Here is an 18,997-nt window from a genome sequence, read left to right as displayed (position 1 = left end):
AGGCGTTTCCAGTAGGGTCGTTGGCTATCTCATTGCTTGAGCATGTGCAATGTCTCCTAAAATGCTAATGTGACATTACAAGCATGATAATGTCGGCCATGCTATTTGATAGGGAATTTAGCATGATTAGTTATTACATTGAGGAGGGCTTGCTTTTAGTGGCTCCGATCAGCACAAGTTCCCATGAGCGCTACCTTTGCAGGCTTCGCGCACATTTGGTGTGAAATGCTAGAAAATAGATAAAAAGAAACATGGAAAAAAGGATTCAACCTTGTATTGCCTAGGTAAGGAAGGCCATATTTCCCCAATTTTTAATGCAACAAGCAAATGTTGTTGCTTTTCAAGGCAGGTACACAATATTCGGTGCCTAGCATGCGAGAGGGGCGGGCTCTTATACACCAATGCCAAGTGGACAACACTATTAACGAAAGTAATAATGACACTTTAGGATGATGGACAGCTTGTAGATACTTCCTATTAGTGGGATATTGGTTCAAATCCTGTTGTCAGCCCATCTTATGCATGGACAAGGGATTGGTTCACAGGTGCTCAATGTTAAGGAACAAACCAGGGCATGTGCCATTCTCTCACGTGGGTGAGCAAGGGCGTGCAAACACCCATGAGCCAGGCCCCTCTGGAAGAAATAGCAAGAATGGCAAGCAACTCAGCATTTATGTGAGTGGGAAAGCAATTGAGGTAGGTGAGAGGAGGTCCAAGGGGCTATTTCCATGGGGGCTGAATGCATGCCCACGCGCTAGATGTGCCTCCGCTTGGGTTCACACATGCTAGGATGGTAGGGATGGCAGTGGAGGTTTGCGTGCCTTGGTGGCCGATCTAGCATTTTTAGAAATGGTGGATTCATTTGGCCACCGAGGCGTTTGAGCTTCTCTCTCTCTCTCTCTCTCTTCCCCCCCATGTGGCTCCCCAATGTGTCTCTACTTGTCGCTTTCTTACTTTGGACAGTGTGCACATTTATGCGTGTGGCCTGATTGCGCACTTGACCTCTCCACCACTTGCCTTCCTAAGCGCTTTCCCACGTCGACATTATGCCACAATATGCCACCATATGCTTGTGGTACGCCAGTTTCCGTGTTATGCTGGTTGCTCAAATTTGCTACATACTAGCGTTCGTAAGAGATGGGGAAATGGGCTCTCCACCCCAGCACTGTGGGTTTGGACAGATTTCAAAGCCAATCTTGTGCATGCTGCTGGTGTTGTTGGCCACCGCTGGGCATTCTTCTATGTTTTGTCTAGGTTGTTGCTAATGCTAGGCACTGGATGCCATACCGCATCGCTTAGAGCCAAGAAGTTTGGCATATATGCTCGCCTAGCATTGGGGAAAGCGCTCTAAGAGCGTGTCCCCAGGGAGTCGCTCTCCCCACTCGTGTGAAGATTTCCATTGTTTTTCACGACTGTTGCGTGCAATTTTTAGAGCCTGGCAGATGGAGATCTGCATCCATTCAAGGGGATGGGCAAGGGCCCCATCGAAGCGCCCACGTCGGGAGGTTTGTGCCTTGTTTTTTGGGGATGTGGCAGGTGCAGCGACGACGGCGATGATGGGTGCGTGATGGGTGGGTGATGTGTGAGGCGGGCGGTGGGGTGAGATGGGGTTCCAACTAGGCCATGTGAGAGGGGAAGGAGGCAGTTAGGAGGCAGGTGATGGGCGGTACGGGGGTGTCACGTGAGGGGTACGGGGGGGCATGAGGCATGGCATACATGCATGGATATGTATACATGCAATGCATGGGGTCGTCTTCTCCGAAGGGCCCCCAAAAACCAGCAGCTCAAAAAAACAACAAAAGCTTGTTTTTGGACATCTGCTCTGTGTTTTTCTGCACCTTCTCTGCCTCTTTCTGCCCTAATTCCTTGCTCCCCTCCTCCATAGCTGCTGCATTCTCCCTCCCTTCCCCCCCTCTCCCATCGCTCCCCCCCCCCCCTCCCTCTCTCTCCCTAACCCTAACTCTCCCACCTCCCCTTCCTCCTCCATCGCTCTGCAAAATCTCACCTTCCTCCTTGCTTCCCCATCACCATCCTTCTCTCCCCTCTTTGACGGCATTTCTCTGCTCCGTCTCCTCCCCTTGGCGTTTCTGTCGGATTTTCATCCTTCCTTGGAGCTTGATTCCGCTGGAATTGGATCCCTGAAGCAGTCGCTGGAAATTCCCGGTAACTCGAGCCGGACGCCTTTCGCATTGATTTCATTTGCCGCTTGCTTCGGAGACGGAATAGCAGGTGTTACAACTTCGCATAATTCACTTTCCCCTTTGAATGGCAGTCCTACGTCATTTCTTTCCTTCATTCAGGGTGCCATGGCTACACAGTCGTTCCCGCCTTCAGATTCAGGTTTCCGGAGTATTTGCAGACGTATTTAAATTGTAGGAATGGCTGCAATTGGTATGCCGATGCCCTCAATGGCTCCTGTTCCATCGCCTTCCGCTTCTATGAGGACTGCTAGTCCACCGGGGCTCCAGCCGCAGGGTGTGCCCCAAAGCTTTTCTTCCCCGAATCATCCTTCCCAAGGGCTTTCGGCGGGTGCCTCAGGTCTATCCTTGGCTCTTCCGCTTTCAACTCCACAGGCAGGATGTTCGAATCCTATGCCAACTCCTTTGGCTACTGCGCCACCAACCACAGCTCCCCCAGGAAGTTCATCTTTAGCCTACGCTTTTCCAGGACCCCTAGAGCCTGCATGTTCTTTGTCAAGGGTTAAGCTGATCGATATACTACCGGAGGATGGAGCTCCGTCTGTTGTCTACACAAGGGCCGTGGAGGGACTTTCCAGCTGCCTGGCAAGGCACGGTGCTGTTATTGTGGAACTGAATGCAGAGGACGCAGCTCTTGTAAGGTGCGCTTTGGAGTCTGCCAAACTTTATTTTCGGACTCGGGCACAAACCAGTAGCTCTGGACAATCATGGGCGGGAGCTGGATGGTCTAAATTGGCTGGCTACGTCGCATCTCCTTCGAGGGACATGTACTACTATCGAGCAGGAAGGTCAGCTCACCTAGGGGATTGAAGAGAAAAAAGTTGATATGAAGAGTGTTACTGCATTTAACCACACTATACGAAAAACCTCAGTCATCGAACCATCACTGCTTCTCACGAGGCTTGACCGAACTGTAACAATGAAAGGCAAATTTTATTTCCTAGTGCATTTATCTGCCTTAAATTCTTCACAGAGAGAGAGAGAGAGAGAGACAGAGACCGTAGAAATACAATGCTAATGTAGCTCTCAAAATTTACTGAAATACAGTGCAGAATGCAATAGCCGAGCTACAAAATGGCTCAAAAGAAGCTGTAATATGAAAGCTAATCTAATCATGTCGTTGCAGATAGTGCCTTCTCAACGATTTTAAAGGTGCCAGCAGGAAGAAATGTAACAGCATTGAGACTATTTTGTGGAAGTTGATCAACTTGAAACAAAGAAACATAGTGAGCATGAAGCGGAAAAAGAACCAAACATAAGGCATCGCATTCCCCCCCCTTAACGAGAGTGTTTGTTTAACACTTGAATGTTGAAGTATAATAATGCCAAACATCAAGTGTTATGCCTCCATTTTTTCAAAGCCATGTAACAACGGTTTGAGCTTTGGAGAAACCTCTTAAGGGCATATGATGTTCTTGTAGCTACGAGAATTTGAATTTCGAATGACTTCTTGCTTTCATTTAATATTCTCTATACTGAAATAGAACTTGAAGATTTGAACTAGCGAATTGCTATGGATTTGAAAAAGATGGGTGTTCAAGACTTGAATAGTTTGCTTTAGATTTGGATCGATGGTTGGCTAAGATCTAAAACCAAGTCATTAATATGAAGTGACAAAAATTGTAGATGTAGATGACACATATTTCTGTCCTAAAGTTTCTTCTACATAAGCACATTATTCCAAAGGATTGATAACACACACACACACACACACAGAGATTAACGTCCGCGGAAGGCCTCATGGGCCTATGGGACAAAGTACATCAAGAGAACAAACTCATACAATCCTTTGTGGGCTGAAGCAAAGGGCGTGCTAGGGCCCTTGTTGAGTACTATGCTAAACTAAAGAGCTCAAACTCAAAACTCAAAAGCTGAAAACTGAAACTCGGAAGCTGAAAACTGAAACTAGGAATTCGAAACCCGGTATCGTGGTGTCTCTGGTGGGTTGCAAAGATCTCCCGGATCTGCGTCTATTGAGCTATCTCTCTTTGTGGTGGAGGACATGGTCTCCTCAACCTTTGTATCCAATGGGCTATGTCGAGTGACGCCTCGTTTCTGGTGGTCTCCTCTAAGGAGAGTTGAGATAGACCGAACCTCGATCGTGCATGCTTTGGTCACCTTCTATGTCATACGTGGTCTCTGTGTCTCTGGCTCATAGTGTTGCATTGTCTCCCTTCGTTGACCCACACTGCCCTCATGTCAGCTAACTCCTCCTCTTGGACCCCACACTATTCTGGAGATGACTCAAATGGATAGAAATCCGTGACATGCCACTGTGCTCGGTCCACCTCAGCCTCCTGTAAGAATCCAAAAGTAAGAAGTCTGAAGTTTGTAAGCACAATTAGTGCCCCTGGAATACATAGATACGTACATACATGTATGCATAGTATTCCCATGGACACTAATTGTACTTAGCAAACTTCTATACATACATACATATATGTATGTATGTATATTATTCTTATGAGCACTAACTGTGCCTCACAATCTTTTGTCTTCTTCTTTTTGGATTCGTGTGTATGCACCGATTTATCTCTCTTGGGACTTGCCCAATCACCCTTCATTACCGAGTCACGTCAAGATAGCTCATAGATGATTTGTCCCAGGCCTTCCAATCAGTTAATATTTATGTTCAAAGATCCAAATATTCATGTACAAAGATCGGCCGGAGGAATCTATTGTTGTGAATTTCTAATTGAAAGGTTTTGCAATTTCTTAGATCGTTGCATGATCCAATAGGAAGACCAGATAGGAAGATTTGGCAAACTCAGCACCCAGCCAGGATCAACCTCCAAGCCTGAGGTTAGCCAAGCACTGCATCGCGTCTATGACCACAACTCCCATGTCGCATACCATGCGAGTCCTTCAATCCAGGTGTTCAGCCACTAGGCATAGGGCTGCTCAAGATTCTGGTATCCCAAGGAGTTCATCTGGGATCCTGTAAAGGTGCCCTTAGCCCATATATATAGACTTACCTAGTGGTGTCCTTATCTTATGGGAATCCGTACTCTGGGTACGAACTCACCCCTTTTAAAGGGGCCGATGTTCGGATCTAACCCCATCCTTAATGCCAGCTCATGCTGTGACCTTGGGGTCATAACATTTCTCCCACAAAACAACATATGCTAGGGATTTCAAGCTAGGAAGTCAGGAAATTGCCGCAGCACAGTTGCAACATTCTCCCGAGAGTTGCCATCAATATCTGTCCGCCCATTTGAGAACAAGTTCAAGGACCACCCTATTTCTGAGGTGTCATTTTCTATATTCCAGAACTGCTTGTGGTTCATGAGGAACATAAACATCGGTGCTGAACTAAGTATCAGCCTCTCCTAATTTCTCCTGTAGGTGATTTACATGGAAAACCGGATGTACTTACATTAGGACATAATCCAGCTCATAAGTTGTGTTATTCATTACGCGGATCACTTTAAAAGATCCACAACAACGAGCTTGTAAACTACACCAGTTCATAAGGATCCAGAATCTTTTTGTCTTCTGAGGATAACAAACTGGCCTTCTACAAAAATTTGAGGCAAGTGCGTTTGATTTGTTAGAGAAAAGGATAGCTTGCTGCAGCCAACCTTATGCAGCGGAATAGAGAAAGTCTTGAGATCTCACAATGAAAACTTTGAATGCCAACTTACTCCGTGTGCTTATAGAGAGAGCACTTCAGATAGAGAACACACACAGACGTGCTGCCAAACCGTTTCATATATAGAGAAGAGATCGAAGTACAAAACCTTTTCAAATCTGTAACATCACCTACAGCAAAGAATTGCTGAGGTAGGGTACCAAGCTTAGAAACCACAGGTCTTGGCCGACCAGCAGGCTAGCTGGCCAAACAGCCCAGAGCTCTGCCCCTGACCTGGTGCGTCTGTCTGCAGACCTGCTTGTGTATATAAGGCCCTGGTCCACACCCTGGGTCCTGCCCCCTCTGCAGTACAATGCATATATCCATGATGACCTGACCCACAGACTGGGCCGACCCAGTTTACTGACTTCAAGGGGGCCTTTGGGCCTATTAAAGGAGGTGTCCAGCCTCGTTCTTCACATCCAGCAGGTCAGCCATTAGAGGAGCAGATAGGAGCAGCTTACCCTCATCCTTTGACCTACAAGCCTACAACCGGGAGGTAAAGGAGTGCTGGTGCTGCTGCAGACTTAGCTCACAAGGCTGAACCCTAGGCTGCCTACCAGGGTGTTTGGATTTGGATGGAAAGTCTACTTATGCTCGAGGTGGAGCATGCGGGCTCGAGTCTAGAGATAGCCGGCAGATAGTAGGAGGACCTTGTGGTAAGATTAGAGGACCATACCATTGGTGGGACTCTGGATCTCTCTCTTTTGTATTGTGTCCCTAGCTTTGGACGGAAATATATTATTTTGGTGTCTTCTACATCTGGCTGGTTCATTGTCTATTAATGAGTTTGCACATCTATCTTATGGACATAAGTTTAAGAAGTTTGTGATTCCACACCCCACACCACATTGTGTGAGCTCCGGGGCTATTCTACCAGTCTTCTGCTGTGCGTACCCTATGTTGGTCGATTTCTAACACAGACCCCACAGATCGTTAGAATCCCAGTATAGCTGCTTATGCTTGGGCACTGATGACGGCATAAACATTGCTTTGCTTGCTAGGTATGTCTACCTTTTTTTTTTCTTTTTTTCTTTTGGTTAGCTCATTTTCTTCTCTTTCGTTTTCTCTTTTATTTTCTTTGTAGAGGACTTTAGAACAACTAAAATCTGAATTTGTACGATTGGGTATATTCTTGTCTTACAAAGGAATATCTATTGTGTTCTGTTCTCTATTGTAACATCCATCTGAAGTCAAATTCTGAGTTCTGTAGTATGTACTCATGGATCTCTTCAGATATTGACTTTGTCATCCACCTCTACTGTCTTCTCTTCTTTCTTTGATTTCATGTGTGTAGTGGTCATCTCATTAACAACAGACATAAGCTGTGGTGGGGGGTACATTGCATTTTTTCACGACTACTCCTTCTAATTGTCCGCCGACTTGTGAGTTGCTACTTGTCTTCTAGGTGTCTCAATTTGAAGTTAATGATTTTGAGTAGGTGTAGGAGCTCAAGCAAAAAAGAATAGGATTTCAAACTGGAAATCGAACTATCAAATTGCTTGCCTATAGGTGCTGCAAGGAACATCTTCACCTTGGGACCGGTCTCCATCTTTGCCATATGGACTTTCCCTTTCAGACTTGTGTACACACACACACACACACACACACACACATATATATATCCTTACACGAGAGAGTGAGAGAGAGAGAGAGAGAGAGAGAGAGAGAGAGGGAGAGAGAGAGAGAGATGTTTGATTCCAATCTCTTTGTTTGTTGTCTTGATTCTAGACATTTGTCGGGTGAAGAAGTAGAGCACCCGCCTCCTTGTATGTCTGATGTTTTCCGGTGCTTGGGCAAAGCGTCTCGGATCGCATTGGGAGCCATTTCACGGCATTGGCGGTTGCGAAGCGAGTAAGGGCGACATTTGTCGAAGTTCTAGTCTTAGCAAAGCTCTGTTTATGTTCTTTATTCTAAGATCCTACTGGTCTTTTGTTGTTGACTATTTGGATGGCTTCAACTTTTTTTGCAGTGCTTTCTACTCTCTTTTGGATGATTGCCCGTTACCAAATGATGATGTCTCATCATCAGTATTGGTGGCCACACATTTTCATAATTGCAGCCCTAGTGTGAAAAGTTCTCTTGCAGGGGAAGGATTATGTCAAGAGTCTGAGAAGGGACTGCTAACATTGATTGCAGCAGATTCTCCTGGACTGCAGGTAATATTGTTGGGTCTTGAATTGCTGTTATACGAATGCACATACAGACAACAGAGAAATTGGGATTGGTGCAATCTGATTTGAAAATGAAGATGAATGCCATTTATTATTGGTCTCCATTTTTTTTCAAAATAGAGCATTACAGTTGCAAACAGACAATCTTAAATTAATTCCTTGTTTGTTTTATCTCATGTCAAAGTAAAGTTTTATGCCTACATCCACTAGAGATATTTGGGGGTTTAACCACAAATGAGGGTATGTTTCAAGGTTTTGGCTTGGCCCCATCCATCGGGGATTTCTAACGGTTATAAGCTTTGTGTAATTTATCCTCTCACTTCTCTTTCTTAAAAAAGTTAAAGCATGTGTCATGCCACGTCATGTAACACATCTTGAGGGGACCTTCGAGGTTTGTATAACATATCTTTGCTTGGGAAAGTTTCATCATTTTATACTAGTCAGATGCATTTAGATCTTTGTGTGATTATCTCAATGGCACACAATATATATTTCTTAATCGCAGAGTAGTGTTAGGTTCACTTGATCTCTTTCTGAGTGTATTTAACTTAAGTACTTGCAGTGCAATAGGTTTCACTTTGTGGATTGTTAAAGCTAAATTTGGTCTCCAGGTTTTGTCGATTTACATACTTTTTCTCTGCAGCACATGCTATGAGGGATTTGCTGCCACAGGCTCTTTCACCTTACCAGCAAGTGTATTAAGCACTGTGTGATGTATGCCGAAGTTCAGTCTGTTCTAGTTGATCTTGGCATTGAGTTACAGGTGTTTTTAATTTCATGGCAGGGACCTGATGTACATAGGCATGTTGTGAATTAGTCAAAGTGATTAAATTCTTATTATTCAGTCGATTTGCTATCATATAGTTGAGACTGTGTGGCTGAGAGGATCTGTCGTTGCAATCCGCTATGTGTTCTCAATGAACTTCTGTGGGTTCTTGCTGAACCCCAGTGCAAAAGTGCCCCTTTAGTTAGGGGAGGGGCCAGTCTGCCCCTGCCCCTTCTGGATGGCGACCAGGGCTATTATGAGCTGGCTGATCCAGTCTGTAGGTGGACAACTGCCACAAACTGGCCGACCCTGCATTTAGGTGACCGACCCACATGGTTAAGTGGCCTCTGACAGTCCCATTTCCAGGTCCATTGGAAGGGAGTGGCCTAAGGCGCAAGTGTATGGGAGGATTTAACAAAAAAGAAAAGTGTGAATGGGAGGATTTAACAAGAACGTTGGTAAGTATACCATTTTTAACAGCATGCTTGAAGATTTACTCAAAGCCAAAACATGGTTGAGGCTTCCATGACTCCCTGATTCCTCCTCACAAATTTTGAGCTCTTTTTGGAGGAAGCATGGCTCAATCTAGGCATGAGAATACAAGTGAGATGGCAAGAACTGAAAAAGTTGCGGGGCATGTTGAGTTTCTTCTATAACTTAGAACAATGAGCACGATTTAAGTAACTCTCATTGGAAAATGTGCAAACGTGCAAGTGGTCCAGATTGGATTCCACACATTTCCCCGCTCTCTTTTTTCCTTTAGGAATGAAAAATTTGCTCCAAGTGTTGGAGGATAGGCATTTGTTTACTTGGGTCTTGATGCTGAAAAAAATCCACGGTTCTTATCAGTCTGTAAGACATATTTGGCTAGCCAACTGAGGGGAAGAAATGGATTCTTGCATGTGTTGGATCTTTATGTTTTCCTGCAAAATGGATCCATTGGCTATCTGAGGATTGTCCCCCAGCCTGGATATACGTAAACAGCGAGCCCGTGGTTCAGGAAATATGCAACTGTGCATTTCCCATTTATAAAGCCATTGTGCTCCTATAAGTGTCTTATGCACCCATTCTAGCTTGGAGGCATCGGCAGTTCAGATTTATTATTTCCTTTGAGCCCTGATTGCTGTATGTAGTGTTATGCATGCAATTCATATAATTGTTAAAATTTGCTCAAGGAGAGGACATTTAAGAACAGCCAATAACCAAAATGTTTTTTGGACGTAGATGCACGATTGCTGGTACTTCAACAATCAGTAACATATGGACGATACTCCGGGCGTGTGCTTTTGTTTGTTATTTATATACGTACCAAGCTGTCCTGGGAAGAAACTCCCCCAACATATAGAAAACCTGGCACCTATGTTTGTATCTCCTGGAATTAATTATCATGAATTGACTGATGACCCATGTTTGCTGAAAGCCTTTGATGGATCGTGCGGATCTGGATTTCCTACTCAGACTGAATCACAAATCCACTGAGTATGTGTCCAAGGTGTCCGCTATTTCATAATATGAAAAGGTTAAATGTATATGATCTGTTCATAGTTGGATCCGTATGCGTATGGTTGGCTGAACCATACGTGTGAAATCAATTATTCTGTACCTGTATGGTATGATCAATCATGACCTTTTTGGGTGGAAAAATGGGGTTCCCAGACCTTTATTAACACGTTTTTTTATCAGTTTCGTACATTTTTCTGGAGTCCACACAGCGCGCTTGAGCTTTGGAATTTGGAAATTAGAAGTCCCAACCTGTCATGCTGCATGCGATGTATATTTTCTGTTTTTTGTGTGTGGGGTAAAATTAGGGTCACGTACCATACTCCAATCATACTTCTGTACCCGTATGTGTTTGCCGTATGGTAACGGATGGAAAAAACTATGGATCTGTTTAGTGGCGGTTCTCTTTCATGTGAGATAAGAGTCGGCTTATGATTGACTGTTTAGTTGTTTGTTTGTGAATAGATCGGTGCACCTCTTAATCTTCGGTTTAATTTTGGACTTGAAGCCAATTGTGACTGCAACAATCCAGAGGGACTTAATCTAATAACTTCTCAGAGGAAGAAAATCCTTGTATGGGAAAATTTTGTATGCATGTTTGTAATGAAAGTACCTCATGGCCTCTAGATGTCCCCTCCAAGACAATCAAGCAATATCCCAAGTTTGTGTTGAAACCAGATGACTAAGAATATAATAATGACTCTCCTTGATCCTTCCACTCTTGAGTACCTGTGAGGATCAAATAATCAACATACAAAGTAATGCACATTTAAATACTTTCTTAAAAATTGATAGCTACTTCTTGAGCCCGATTAGTGATAATGACAGTTTGCTGTACTGCACGGTTAGCTGAGATAAGATGAGAGCCCCAAAAAAAGGCTGCTGGTTGAATTTCTATTACTAGGATGGTTTTAGTATCACATTTGTTAAAGTATGGGTCATTGGATTGGTCATCATCCATGTACATATGGTGGGACGTATGTTTTTATGTTGTATACATGGGTAGATGGATAACTCTAGAAGGGATCCAAAGTCAAAGGTGTGAATGGTCTTTATGGGCTTAGGGTAACCCACATTGGGGTTCAATATATTTGATCTTGTTGTTAGAAGAGAGAACAATGTACATTTTGTATAGCCAATAGGCAGGTGTGTTCTCTCCTCCTCATCGCTATGTGTTTAAGTATGTGAGTTGTGTGTTCTCGTTAACATGGTATCAGGGCTGTATGGTTCATCCGGGTAGGTGAGAGTGACTGAGTAGAGATCTTGTGCTAGCCCCAAAGTGAAAGGTGCAGGTCTCATTTTAGTTTTCTTGGACTAAGTGTCCTTAATGAGTGTGGGAGAGGAGTTTGTCAGATTTTTAGTTGCAGGCAGGGTTGGACTGTGTGTTGTGGGAATGCGCTTCCTTCCCTTACTGTCTCATTTTCAAAAATTTCTTAGGTGAAGTTCCTTTAGGTGTGTGTTTGCAAGGTTGCTGGGTGGGGCTGCTGTTGCTGAGGGTATGCCAAACAAGAGAGGTTTATACATGTTTGTTTATATTTGGGAGCCTGGAGCTGTATTTTGAACACACAAAGTTCAAAATCATCCACGTGAAGGCTTCAATCTTCAAAGCTTCATCACCACAAATTCATTATCACTGCGATATAAAAAAAGTTGTGATCCAAGGATTCAAAGGAGGAGGTTTCCAAGGTTCTCACCCTTCCCTCCTAGGCAAATTTTTTGTGGTCAAAAGCAAAGACCAAAGAACACATTTGCCTCATCTTTGGCATACAATGGCATCAAACTTTGGAGGGGCATAACTTTTTGCTCAAAAACCCAAATCTAAGCTTTTGAACCATAATGGAGAGCACAAATTGCTCTTCGTCGTGCATTACTCAATTGGCATTTTTGAGCAACTTGGTGGGTAATGGAATCAGAAATTCAACTGTTAGTGTGCACAAGTGCTTTTGTCATTTCAGATACTCTAGTGTTTGATGGGAATAGCTTACACATCTGGAAATACTGGATAAAAAATGTCTTTGTGGGAAGGAAGTTATGTGCACTTATTGATGGAAAAGTGCCTGCTCGAGCACAGTATGCCACACAGCAAAGAAGAATGCCTATGATGAGATGAATGCCAAAGTAATAGACAGTTTTACAGCATGTCTAAAGAATTTGGTGTCTGCCCAAGTGATGCATTTGATAGAAGCATCTGAGTTGTGGACTATGCTTCCTTCCATTATGAGGGCAAGACATTGGTCACATATCTTAATCTAAAGGCACACATGTCAAATCCCCAAATGAGAGATGGTGATGCATTTTCCTCATTTGGGGGCTTACAAATGGGAAAATGACCACTGTATTTCCAACACAATCAAAGTCAACAGAGACAGCCATCTTTTGCCAAGAGAAGCCATCTACAAAGAGCGAAATAAAGTGCTATGATTTTGGCAAGCTAGGCCACATTGCCAGAGATTGTCCTAGCAAGTCGAAGGCTAGACATAGCAACAATGGCAAGAAACAGATCTGGGCACATGCTGTAGAAGTAGAGTAGTATGCTTCGGAAGGGTCAGAAAAAGGTGATGCCTGAAGAGGATGTGTTGTGCAATGACAAGGATGCCAATTATCGCAGATGGGTCATGTAGAGACCTTTGACATCTCAATGGCATCAAATTATGTGCAGCTTTGAGTGTATCAAATAAAATTGACTGAGACGTATGGATAGTGGATTGGGGGTGTATTACAACACATGTTACAGACGTGATTGGTTCAAAACACTTGATCTAGTCAAGGGAGCTCCTGATGTTCATCTTGGGGGCAATCATCCACTTCCAGTTAAAGGAATTAATTGTTAGAATTATTATTATAATTTAGCAGTGACCAATGTAATGTAATAAGTAGGTTAGGGGCACTTTTCCCTCATTTAGAGGTTTTTCCCCCTAACCACAGTTAGTTCACTAACTACGGTTAGTGAAGGATAAGGTTTTGTCACTTAGACAAAACCCATCCCACTTCTTGTATTAGTCACTTCTTCTATTGCAAGCACTACGTTCAGCTCTCTTGCTCTCACACTCTCTTTTCTAACATTGGTATCAGAGCAGTAAGACCCTGCTCCAAGTTCCCTGCCTTGCTCCTTGCTCCTTGCCTACAAGCTCTCCCGGCTCCAAGCTCCCTGCTCGTAGATCCCGTCCGTATAGCTGTACTATCTTGCGCCGTACAGTCGCCGTACAACGTACGGACTTTCGTACTGCAGCTTGTTGTCCGCACGTTGCTCTTGCGCTGCTGTCCGTACAAGTCGTACGGACTGTTCCGTACAGTTGTACATTCGCAGATAGTCCGTACATGGGCCGTACTACATGTTCCGTACAGATTTGCATCGATTGTCCGTAAAGGAAGGAGGACCATACGTCCGTACACAGGAATCCGTACATAGTCGTCCGTACAATGGCATCCGTACACTGTCGACCGTACAGCTTTTCGTGCAGTTGTCTGTATACTTTTTGTTCCCGACTTCAAGGTGCTTCTTTGAGGTTGCAGCTCCGTACTATAAGTATATTTTGGGGCTCTTTTGTTTGCATATGCACACAGGTGCATTTGTGCAGTGAGCCATTGTTTTGGATGCAATTATTGGCAAGAAATTGGGGCTTTAGCAATTACACTGCAATTTTGCAGTGAAATTTGGGGCTTTTGCAGGCAGAGTTCAATTTGTGCAACATTTGGGGCTTTCAGATCATTTGCCCTCTTTTGTATGCAATTTCCGACAAGAAATTGGGGCTTTTGCATTTGGGTTGCAATTTTGCAGGTAAAAGGGCATTTTGGAAGTTTGCAAACAGTTTTGGACTCAGTATGAGTCAAATTGCAGACTTTTGCCACTTTTTGCAGATTCTATTTGCAGATTTTTGGGGCATTGAGCAGAGCAGTGTGGTGCATTTTGAGCCTTTGATAGGCTGTGACAGTATTTGTCACTGTGGGCATATTATTCTTTGCAGATTTTACTCGTGCATTTTATATCCCAGGAAGGGATTTCACCTGGTCCGTCTGCTGTATTTTTTTCTGAAATTATCTGGTGAAAATGGCTCAGAACAACTCAAATGAGGTGTTCGGGGTTCTCACACAGGAGGATAAGTTGGATGGCACCAACTACTCCTTGTGGAGTTTCATGGTTCGCAATATCTTGGTTGGCAGAAATCTTTGGGATTATGTCAATGGAGATGAAGAAAGACCAGATACAACGCCTATACGTGTCACTCCTACAGCTGGAGGCAGGGGTAGAGGTACAAATACAGCACAGGAGATTGGAGCAGCCGCTCCAGGAGCTCCCACAGCAGAGCAGAAAAGATAGGACTCTAGAGATGCACAAGCTCTTTCAGTAATTTCTCTTTCTGTCAAGAGGTTCATTATACCTCATATTCGGTCATGCAAGACATCTATGGCAGCTTGGGTAATACTTGAGAGTATGTTTGCAGCAAGATATGATGCTAGGGTTTCCTTTCTGAAGCGAGAACTTTCCCATACACATATGGAGGAGGGAGATTCCATGAATTCTCACCTCACAAAGCTTCAGGATCTCAGGGAACAATTGCTGAACATTGATGAAGTCATTCCGGATTCAGAGATGATCTCCACCACTCTGAACTCTCTTCCTGAGTCCTATCTCGGTTTCCACACCTCGCTGAATTTGTCATTGAGGGGGGGGCAGCAATCCTCTCTCCTTTCACGAGTTGGTAGGACTTCTGTTGCAGGAGGAACAAACACGTAGAAATATGGCAACCCGGGCTGGCGAGCATGCTATGCTCTCTAAGTTCAAGCCCAAGGGTAAAGGGCAGCAAAAGCCACATGCCCATCAGCCCACACATCAGCATAAAGCTGATTCTGGACAGCCTTCTTATAAGGGTGATACAAACAAGCAGAAAAAGAAGGGCATCTGTCATTATTGCAAGAAGCCAGGTCATTATATTGGAGAGTGCAAGAAGCGCATAGCCAAAGAAAAGAAAAGGGATTCCGGTATGGCTGTATCAGATGCATCAGGTCCACATTGCCATGATGGAGGAGATGTTGCAGCCAACTTGGTTGAAGAGCACTATGCCTTTTTGTCTTGCACTTCAGATTTTTCAGTGGGTAGTTCAGATACTACAGCTAATCATGATGACCCATATGCTTTTTTGACTTGCAGTTACGATCCTTTCTTTCTGTGTTGATGAGACACTACATACTTGGTATTTTGATAGTAGTGCTTCAAAGCACATCACTTCTAAGAAAAATCTGTTTGTAACTCTACATTCTTCACCCACCAAGAAGAAGGTAACTTGTGCAAATAATTCTTCTTATTCAGTGTGTGGAGTGGGAGACATTATTCTCACATCCATTGATGGCACATATTTCACAATTTCAGATGTACTCTATGTGCCAAGAATAAAGAAGAATTTGCTTTCAGTGTCCTCACTCAATAGAGGAGGATTTCAGGTTGTTTTTGATGATGACAAGTGTGCAGTCAGAGACAAAGAAAATGAATATGCTTTGAGGCTGTCTGGCACTTTGTATCGGGGTCTTTTTCAGCTTGATCTATATGAAAAAAGATCCCATCTTGCATTATCAGTTAGCACTCCCACTGCTGCGATGCAAAATGTGGAGTTATGGCATGCCAGGTATGGGCACATGAGCTATGGCAGCTTAATGACACTTCAGAGATATGATATGGTTGATGCATTACCTCCTTGGAGTCGCCTCCTCCTCATGCATGTGAAGGTTGCATTCTTGGCAAAATGCATAGGCTTCCCTTCAAGAAGGATGGTGCAGTGAAAGCTACAAGAAAATTGCAGCTTATTCACAGTGATGTCTGTGGTCCCATGAGGACACCTGCTTTTGGGGGTTATCTCTATTTTGTTACATTCATAGATGACTTTACCAACTACACTTGGGTCTATGGTCTCAAGGCAAAATCAGAAGTGTCTATGCATTTCAAACACTTTGTGGCTATGGTTGAGAATGAGACAGGACTCAAGGTGCAGACACTTCGCACAGATCGAGGGGGGGAATATATGTCTCATGAATTTGCGACATTTCTGAAAGAAAAAGGCATTATGTATCAGCTTACAGTGAGGCTTACACCTCAACAGAATGGCAAAGCTGAGCGGAAGAATCGCATTGCCATGGAAATGGATAGATGCATGCTCACAAGTAAGAAGTTGCCTCACAGGTTTTGGCTGGAAGGCCTCATGTGTGCCAACTATATTTTAAATCGGGCTCCTACAAAGGCTTTGAAGACAATCACTCCCTATGAGGCATGGCATGGGAGAAAGCCTTCAGCGGACCATTTTAGAGTTTTGGTTGTGTAGCATATGCCCACGTGCCTGTGGAGTTCAGACACAAGTTGTCATATAAGGCACTAAAATGCATTTTTGTGGGATATAGTTCACAAAGCAAAGGGTATCGCCTCTACAATCCTGCTACACAATCCTGCTACACACAAGATTTTTGTTAGTAGATGGGATGGGTTTTGTCTAAGTGACAAAACCTTATCCTTCACTAACTGTAGTTAGTGAACTAACTGTGGTTAGGGGGAAAAACCTCTAAACGAGGGAAAAGTACCCCTAACCTACTTATTACATTACATTATTCACTGCTAAATTATAGTAATAATTCTATCACCCCCCTACAGTGCCAATGTCATGTACAAGGAAATGATCAATCACCAAAAGGACATAAGTTCAGGGCACTGCGAAATGCCTCAAACTTTTCACGTGGAAGTGCTTTGGTGAAGATGTCTGCAACATTATCATGTGTTGACACATAGATCATACTGATCTCTCCTGCATGCAACTTCTCTCTGACATAGTGATAGTGAACCTCAATGTGCTTCATGCGAGCATGAAACACTGGATTCTTTGCCACTGCTATAGCACTCTGACTATCAGTGAGAATCAGAGAAGGCCCCTCCAATGAAAGATGAAGATCAGCAAATAAACGATGCGGCTAAACACATTCAACTGTCGCTGTGAAAGCTGCCCTATACTCTGCTTCACATGAGGAGGTAGCCACTGTAGACTGTTTCTTGCTCAACCAAGAAATGCAAGCATGTTCTAGAAAGAAACAATTCCCACTGGTGGACTGCCTAGTATCATAGTCTCCAACCCAGTCACTCCCCTTGGGAAACATCAAGCCAAAAGACTTTGTATCTTGCAAGTAACGGAAGATGAGTTTTACAGCCTGCCAATGCATAATCTTTGGGCTGTGCATATACCTACTCACCTGAGAAACTGAAAACTGAATATCAGGTCATGTATTGCAGAGATAAATGAGGCATCCAACAGCCTGACTATAGAGTGTGACATCAATAGATTCACCCGCATCATGCATTGTAAGCTTCAGCCCCGGCTCCATGGGAGTTTCTTGTATTAGTCACTTCTTCTATTGCAAGCACTACGTTCAGCTCTCTTGCTCTCTTACTCTCTTTTCTAACATTAATAGCATACCAGTTCATCTTCCGAATGGCAAGATGAAATCCATTTGTGATGTTCTTTATGTGCTAGGACTTGCCATGAATATTTTGTCAGTTATACAATGTGTTGATTAGAAGATTGGAGCTCTCTTCGATGACAAGAAGGTGCTCTTGTTCACTTAAGAAGAGACTATTGGACAGAGAGTGCATGATTGCACATACGCTCTCAATTGTGGCACTAAAGATATGGACATCTTCACTTCAAATCCATACACTTGCTTGAATGCAAGAAAATGGTCAAAGGACTCCCGTGTCGTCAAAGAGGGAGATTTGTGTGAAAGAAGCTTTTATGGGAAAGAACACAGAATCTTTTCCCAAGGGTCAAGCCACTAGAGCCAAGAGACCATTGGAGTTGGTGCACGATGATATTGCAGGGTATTGACCTCGACGCCATCACTCGCATGGCAGTAAATATTTTGTCACATTTATCGATAGAAAGACATTTGTCTACATCATGAAGCAAAGGCTTGAACTAGTTGAAAAGTTTTAGGAGTTCAAGACTCGGCAGAAACTCAGTCTGGTTGTCGAATCAAATGCCTTCGATCCGACGATGGGGGAGAATATGTCTCCAAAGAACATGCCCCCCACACATATGGTATGTATACATTCAACAAACATGGGTATCCATAAAAAGCCACATGTCACTAAGATGGCCTTCTACATAGACCATTTTCTCCTATTGAGGGACGATGGCTTGAACAAAACAATGGAACACCTACAGATCCACCTCTCTTGCATGACGGACTGCCATAGGCCAGCTCCAAACTTTATCTCATAGATTCTAGGATGAAGGCAAGGCATGCAATTGCAATCACAACATGGGAGACATTCTAGGCTATGCATTCTCTATGACATGCATGACGTTGAGATAGAGGAGATTCGAGGCCAATGCATCACTTGCTCGTTCATGGATACTTGTACATGAGTTGGGTCATTGACTGCCGAGATGAGCATTTATGTACATAAGGTCACTAGATTATGATAGACTCATGAGGTTTGAATATCCAAGATATTACAAACTTCTTCTCGGGAGAGCAGTAGAGGTTACTTGGCCTAGAATCTTCAGCCCACCTTGCAAATATACTAGATCAGTACGAGACTGGACATAGGTCGAATGTGATCCCAACCCATCCAAGACACCCTTGTTGTATTCTGTCAATTGGCACTCTTATGCACGCACACTTTATGATGTCCTTAACCAGCCTGCACCTTACCTCTCACACATACCACGCCCCACTTCATGCACACTATTCA

At 43.7% G+C, this 18,997-nt stretch overlaps 1 protein-coding gene across 2 annotated transcripts in view; it reads left to right on the top strand.

Moving 5' to 3' along the window:
- The first annotated feature begins 1,771 nt into the window (after positions 1-1,771).
- Positions 1,772-18,997, top strand: part of LOC147892929 (RING/U-box superfamily protein) — a 57,381-nt gene continuing 40,155 nt past the window's right edge. Inside the window, exons 1-4 of one of the 2 annotated variants that reach the window (XM_087387028.1) lie at positions 1,772-2,163; positions 2,273-2,986; positions 7,561-7,683; positions 7,802-7,988. In XM_087387028.1, coding sequence (XP_087243154.1) covers positions 2,379-2,986; positions 7,561-7,683; positions 7,802-7,988 — 918 coding nt within the window. In that variant the 5' untranslated portion in view covers positions 1,772-2,163; positions 2,273-2,378. Of the gene's footprint in view, positions 2,987-7,560; positions 7,684-7,801; positions 7,989-18,997 lie in introns of both variants that reach the window. The other variant, XM_087387029.1, reaches the window with a different exon arrangement.

The sequence above is a fragment of the Dipteris shenzhenensis genome, chromosome 16, assembly GCF_047967505.1.
Source record: "Dipteris shenzhenensis isolate YYH24624 ecotype China chromosome 16, Dip_SZ_1.0, whole genome shotgun sequence".
Lineage (NCBI taxonomy): Eukaryota > Viridiplantae > Streptophyta > Polypodiopsida > Gleicheniales > Dipteridaceae > Dipteris > Dipteris shenzhenensis.
Note: the sequence above shows the minus strand (reverse complement) of the source record. Positions and strands in the feature narration are given on the sequence as shown.